The sequence below is a fragment of the Heliangelus exortis genome, chromosome 28 (genome assembly GCF_036169615.1).
Source record: "Heliangelus exortis chromosome 28, bHelExo1.hap1, whole genome shotgun sequence".
Classification (NCBI taxonomy): domain Eukaryota; kingdom Metazoa; phylum Chordata; class Aves; order Apodiformes; family Trochilidae; genus Heliangelus; species Heliangelus exortis.
Window position 1 is genome coordinate 4,317,293 of NC_092449.1, and position 6,632 is coordinate 4,323,924.

The following is a 6,632-nucleotide window of genomic DNA, read 5'->3' on the forward strand; positions in this document are numbered from 1 at the left end:
CTTTTCAGCTTCACCAGGTGCTGCCAAGTGCCCCCCCCAGCCACATGTTTGGTCTGTGAGTGCCATCTACAGGGTTCCCCTGCTCTCCTGCCAGCTCCCTGCCCTTTCCACACAGCCCCCACCAACACCCAGGTTAAAACACAGAGCAAACCCCCCTGGGCTGGGCTGTGCTCCAGGGTGGGATCTGCTCCCTGTGCATGGGACGTCGCCAGGACATGGGAAATTTGGCTTCTTGTTCCTTCAGGGCCATCAATCCACCCTGCACAACCACCCTGGGCTGGGAAGCAGGTGGGAGAGTGCCAGGGAATGCCCTGAATTTTGTGTAGGTTTTAGTTCTTTGTGCTGAGGAGCCAGGATGTCCCTCCCAGGGAACAGCTTCCCCTTCCCAACTCCCAAACAAGTAAAACCAACTTGGCTTTTCTGCTGTGGAGAGGCTGGGATCGCCCTGGCAAGGATTTCAGTTCATCTTCTGTACAAAAAAATAAATAAATAAAAGGGATTAATGTAAGAAGAGGGAGAAAGGAAAGGGAAGAGACTTTAGAAAATCCCCGAGGTGATGGGTGAAGGGAAGCAGTAACCTGTGAGAGAAGTGTGGATGGGACAGAGAAGGGTTTGAGGGTGTAAGGCTGCTGCTGAGCAGAGAGCACAGTGATGCTCACCCAGGGTGGCTGAGCCCAGAAATGCTCCAAAAAATCACCCATGGGCTCAGCCCCAAGCCCAGAGAACAGCCCTGGGTGCTGGTGGGCAAGCACAGAGGAAGCAGGGGAGATGGAATGTTTTATTTCACTTGTTTCAAGATACAAGGGAGGTGGGGAAGGGGGGGGGGAAATGCTGTAAACGAAAGCAAACCAATCAATCAATCCAGGACTGGTTGCTATTTAAAAATAAATCAACGATTGAAGCAGGAGGGTGAAAGATGAGCTCCTCCATTCCTGAGAGCACAGACAACACAAGGCACTCGAGTGCTGGTTTATTGACTTCTTGGCAATCTGCTCAGACCACAGGTCCATCCCCCAGCACTTCACCACATGTACACAGGGAGCACAAGAGAAGCACGTTATTAACAACAGAGCTGATGCTCATCTGGCTCCCAGTCAGGCCCATTAACCCCAGCACATGGTCCCCTTGATTTGCCTGGGAGCTCACCAGCCACAGCAGAGGACCTGACCCAGCCCTCCAAGATGATCACAGAGGCTGCCACGGAGTGAAATCAGGCTTTGCCTTAAGCCCCAGTGGTTGTTTCCAGCAGACTCTGTGGCAGTCAGTCACTTGTCACACAGGCTGGTGACTGCCCCACACTTGGTCCCCATCACCCTGCACCCCCACAGACACCCTGAGTCACCCTGGAGAGAGGAAAAGTGCAGCAGTCAGACAGACACTGCCCTGAGCAGCAGCAGGAAGCAGACCCAGCACAGCCCTGCTGCTCAGAGCACACCTGTGTCTGTTTGCATCTCTGCATTTAAATCTGTTCTGAGGAACCACCACAAGTTCTACCTGCTGCAAACTCTACTGGGCTGTCCAGGTGGGCATCAAATGCACAGCAAGTAGCTAAAACTGGGGCTGAAATGCAATGCAAGCCACTGAGATCTGCTCCTCAGGAGAAGCTGCCCTGGCCCTCTGCTGATTGCCCCTGGGTGATCTGTCCCACTGTGCCACCTCTGATTTATCCTGCCAGGAAAAAAGGAGATCAGCAAGAGCAGTGGAGAGCAATGGATCTGTTCTGGAAGGAGTCTCCCATCTGTAACCAGCACCTTCTTCCTCCCTGTTCAGGAGATGCCTTTAACACTGCCTCAAGAAGGGAGCAGAGATGTCACCTCTTGGCCTGTGAGGAGCAAATCCAGACTGCCAAGGTGCAGGATGCTTCAGGGGGAAATGGAGCAAGTCCCAGAGGGTCACTGACTGACTGACTGCAGCTCAAAGCTGTCTCCAGCCAGAGGAGAATCACAGTGGCAGCAATGCCACGCTGCAGCCCCACCAGCACCTTGTTATTCTCCTCGTGGTGAAAATCACTCCTTTCAAGACAGCGAGCAGAAGGGCTCTGAAAACAAACACAAGGTGCAGAGATACTGAGCTGGCACCACCCCCTCCAGGGCCTCCGACTTAATTACCGTTTGCCTACACAGCACAGAACAGGGGCCTCATTACACACTCTGCCTGTATCCCTCCACACCTTCCCCTGCTCAAATTCTAAACACCTTATTGCAGCAAAATCAAATTCTATCCAGATGATTTTCACGGCAGGACCTACAGCTTGAGGTCCTCTCTTTGATCACAACCATCCAGCCGTTAACATTAAAAACTCATCTGCTCCTGCAAGGTCAGGAAACTTTTCAAAACTGCAAAGCCCGTCTGCCCAAGGAGGAGCAGAGCCCAAAGAACCATCAAGTTAATCACCTCGGGTCAGGAAAGGCCAAGGAATGTGTCAGTCACAAGGCACAGACTGAGCTGAAACACCGTCAGGCGAGGAAAAACTTTGCAGAGGGAGCTGAAGAGCCAGAAAAAGTTGTCAGCACGTGCCCAGAGCTGCGTGGGATCAAGGCAGAGGCACCACCACAAATCCAACAATCCAGCTCTCTGATCACCCAAGGGGCAGCAGTGGTCAGGCTCAGCCATCCCTGCTCTCCTCACAGAGGATGCAGCCAAAGCTTTCATCTCTGCATCAGCCAAACAAGCAGAAAGTTCCTGAAAGAGGGATGAGGGGCTACAAATGATATGAAATTAGGGCACATCCAAGTGCTGTGCTCACACGACAGCATTACTAAAAATATATAGATAGGTAGATAGATATTTAAAAATCCTCTGCACGTGTGCAGCGAGGCAGAGCTGCCAGCACCTGGGGGACATTCCTCCAGGAATCCTCACCCACTGCCCCCCCGGGTGGGGGAGCACCAGGACCACATTTCCTCCCTCACCCAATCCTGGGGGGGTTGCAGAGCAGCAGCCAGAGCCCCCCCAGCTCCCAGCAGAACCACTTGTCCTCCCCCTGTGATAAGGTTGCCCCCCTTTCTGCTTTTTGTTAAGTGTCAGTTTTGTCCCCTCATCTCCAGAGGATTTGCTACCCAAAAGAAAGGGGCCAGCACCCCAAAAACATCCCTGATCTTCATCTCCAAAGCAAGAGCAGGCAGGGAGCTCCCTGGCCTGCAGGGCCCTCCCTAGGGCTAACAAAAGGTCCCTCCTAACAAAAGGCACGACCAGTTTTGGGTGGAGGGGGGACTTCAGGATAGGTCAGCCCTCCCCCCAAAGCTGCAGCAAACAGGAGCACTTTGCAAGCAGTTCTCAGGGTTTTAGCAGCAGATGCACCTCACCAGGACTTCCTAAGCACTGCCACATCTGGCCCTACACAAGAACCCAAAACCCAAACCCAAATAACACAAGCTGCACAGAAATGTCCCAGCCTGCTGGGCTGGCAGTGGGACAGAGCCTGAGGACCAGCAAAAGGAGAAAACTCCAGGGCTTTCTGGGTTCTGGGGGGCTGTGTCCTCCTTTTCCACTCATCAGATGTTCAGGCAGCTCCCTCATCACCCACCTGGGGTTCTCCACCCCAAACCCCAGCTCCCTGGCTCTTCCTCAGCTGCTCTCAGACAGGGGCAGCAGCTCCAAATCCAGAGCCCTGGAGTGGGGCAGCAGAGGCTGAAGGGGACACAACTGATTGCTCTTTGCTCCTCTGGGCTGAGGGGCAGCTCTGTAAACACCTCTTGGCTCTGTAAACCCCTGTATTATCCACATGGAAACTGCTAACCCTGCAACTACAAGAAAACTGATGCTTTCACCTCACTCCCAAAGCCATTCCCTGCCTGATCTCACACAAACACCCCAAGTGTAACAGACAAGAGCCCTCCCAGCCCCCACCATCACTGCAGAGACACTTCCTAAAGTACCCTGAACGTGCACCAAGGAAAGAGGAGCAGCCTGCAAAGGGAACTCACTTGCCTGAGCCCTAAAGTGCCAGCAGAGAGGGACCTGGGCACCTCTAAAGGCCAACAGGCAACACCTGAGTCCAGAGCAGCAAGATCCCAACTGGAGCACCCAGGGGTCCCCTCTGCTCAGCACCCAATGCAGCAGCACTTGCCCAAAAATGTGTGTGAAGAAAACAAGTTTTAGTCCCCTCTTCCCCTGCCCCAGCTATGGAAGTGTCTGCACTGTTAATTAATAGTAATTATAAGCAAATATAAAAAGTAAAACTGGAGCACTGGTAAGGTGATTCCACTGGGTTTGGACCCCCTTGGTCAGCCTGTGCAGTCGGTGCCACTGGTCCCAAATCACCTGGAAGAGAAGAAACAGCCAGGTTCAGAGTGAGCATGTACAGCCTCCAAACCAGCCCAAAAAGCAGCTGGGGGAGGTGGGAAGCCAGGCAGCAAGCCACACCCAGGCTTAAAAACCCCATCTGCCAGAAAAATGCCATTTGTGTGACCCCTGGGATGGAAGGAGGAAGGAAGGGGACCCTGAGGTCTGGCTGCCAGGTGACTCAGGGGCAATTCCCAAGCTGAAAACCAAAACAACTGCAGGTTTTGTTTGGCTGGGGGGGCTCTGAGCAGACAACACAAACCAGGACCCTCGGGTGCGTTGGGTGGGCAAGGGGAGGAGAGAAGAGAAGGAGGTGGGGGGGGGGCTGTTACCCAAAGCTGCTTCCAGATTCGGAGCCCCTGGGCAGAAAAAGAGGAAAGAGCAGCGCAAATGCCCCCTTTCCCCTCTTACCGCCGGAGGTTTCGGGTTTCAAAGACGGTGTCCTCGTCGCTGTCGAGCGAGGCCAGCTCCATGTTCTCCTCCTGGCTGGCCAGCAGCCCGTATTTCCTCCGCTGAGGTTTCTTCAACCTGAAACGAGTTTTCCGCTCATTTCTGGGTCCCTCTGACCTAGGGCTGATGGGACACAGACAGCGCGAGGTGAGACAGGGCCTCGGGCAGCCCGGGAGGAAAAGGGGAGGTTCCGGGAGAGTTTTAGTGCTGTTAATGAGCTCAGGTAATTAGCGGGAGCCGGGATTCGCAGCGGGATGGCACAAACCAGGCACAACCCCAAGGCCCGGGGAGGTACCGGCGCAAACCGGGACAGGGTCCCGGAGCGGGAGGGCTCACACCGGGGCAGGGCCTGGAGGAGAACCGAACCGAACCGAACCGAACCGAACCGAACCGAACCGCACCGCACCGGGCCGAGCCACACTCACCGGAACGCTCGCAGGAGGAAATAAAGCGCGGCCAGCACGGAGAGGGCGCTCAGCACGTACACAGCCCGCTTCAGCACCGGCAGCCCCAGCCCCGCCGGCAGCACCGACCCCGGCGGCCGCCGCGAGGGAGGCGGGGGGTGCGGCCGAGTCCCGTTACCCGCGGCCGCCCGCGTCGCCTCTGTGGCATTGAGCGGGCTCGGGGCGGCCGAAAGAGTGGAGGAAGCGGCCCGGCTGCCGTGCAGGAGGAGGAAGAGGAGGAGGAGGCGGCAGAGCGGCCCCGGCAGGAGCATGGCCGGACCGGGCCGGACCGGGCCGAGCGGGGAGCGGGGCCGCGGCGGGGCGGGCGCAGGAAGGCGGCGGGACGGTGCCGCGCCACACAGGCACCGGCCGGGCCCGGCGGAGCCTCTCACCGCGTTCCGGGCCCGCCGGGTTCCGGGCACCCCCGTTCCGCCTCTCGGGGCAGCGGCTCCTGGGTGCGTGTCCCCCCCACTCAACCCGAATCCTCCGGCGGGGCCATCACTGCCCCTCAGCGCTGCCAGGAGCCCCTCGGGGCCGCCATCCCCTCCTCTCAACACTCCCTGCCTCGGCGCCGCCATTTTCCCCTCGGGGCTCCCCTTGCCCCTCACCGTGGCCTCGGGCCCCTCGGGGCCACCACTTGCCACGCAGGGCTCCCCGGAGTCCCTCGTGGCCACCGTTTGCCCCAGGGGGCTCTCAGTCCCAGCTTCATGCCACCCTTTTTCCCCCCTCCCCAGGGTTTCCATGCCCTGCCCCGGCCCCGCTGGGATTTTCCAGCCAGGAGCAAACGCTGCGTTTTCAGCGTTTCCCCCCAAATCCTCGTTTCTGGGCTGACCCCCAGGGCTCTCTCAGCCCCCCTGAAAAGTCTCCTCTCCAAGAAGGGTCTGGACAGCCACAAGACTTGAAGAAAACGCGGGTTTTTTGGTATTGAAATGGATCATCCCCAATGTCACCTTCCCCAGGCTGTGACATCCCCTGCAGCTCCCTCATTGGCGGTGCTAAAATAACAGCACCTCAAAACCAGACTTTTTTTTAATGTATGTATTTTTTTTACTTATTATTTCTGCCCCTTTAAGCATCTAAGCAGTCCCTTTAGGAAGGGCACCCAAAGAAAGGCTTTGGCAGTATTTACATTTTGAACTCAAGAGTGACCCGATTATGTTCTTGTCAAGCCAAAGGTTTCTCACTCCTGCCCTGTGTTTAAATATCAAAATACCACTTTTTATTAACAGAAAATTGTTCACACTGAGGAACAGCCAGGCACAGACCCCAAAAGTGCATCAACTTTTTTTTTTTTTAAAAACACCGTGAGGTTAAAAACCAAAACCAGCAAAAAGCAAAAAAAAAACCCCAAACAACCCAGTAACAAAAAAAAAACAAAAACACAAAAACCACCACAAACAAACAAGCAAACAAAAAAAACCCAAAAACCCCACAACCAAATAACAAAAAAAGGGT

The 6,632-nt window shown here is 55.6% G+C and overlaps 1 protein-coding gene across 3 annotated transcripts; it reads right to left on the reverse strand.

Annotated features, from left to right (window-relative positions):
• Positions 1-764: 764 nt before the first annotated feature.
• On the reverse strand, positions 765-5,767 carry FAM174C (family with sequence similarity 174 member C). Of its 3 annotated transcripts, none has more exons than XM_071727610.1 (3): positions 5,160-5,767; positions 4,696-4,812; positions 765-4,263 (listed from the first exon to the last, which is right to left on the reverse strand). In XM_071727610.1, exons 1-3 carry the CDS (start codon positions 5,753-5,755, stop codon positions 4,260-4,262), a joined length of 717 nt encoding a protein of 238 aa, XP_071583711.1. In that variant the 5' UTR covers positions 5,756-5,767; the 3' UTR covers positions 765-4,259. The 3 variants fall into 3 exon arrangements, with proteins under 3 accessions (XP_071583711.1, XP_071583709.1, XP_071583710.1); XM_071727608.1 differs by having other exon boundaries at positions 4,696-4,857; XM_071727609.1 differs by lacking the exon at positions 765-4,263 and having other exon boundaries at positions 4,692-4,857.
• Positions 5,768-6,632: the final 865 nt, after the last annotated feature.

Bases quoted from the DNA above. Each gene is read 5' to 3' on its own strand.
- FAM174C (XM_071727608.1), bottom strand. From the start codon at position 5,755: ATGGCGGCGCCGAGGCAGGGAGTGTTGAGAGGAGGGGATGGCGGCCCC. The intron at 4,858-5,159 runs GTGAGTGTGGCT...GTGTCCCATCAG, and splicing joins TTCCTCCTGCGAGCGTTCCG to CCCTAGGTCAGAGGGACCCA.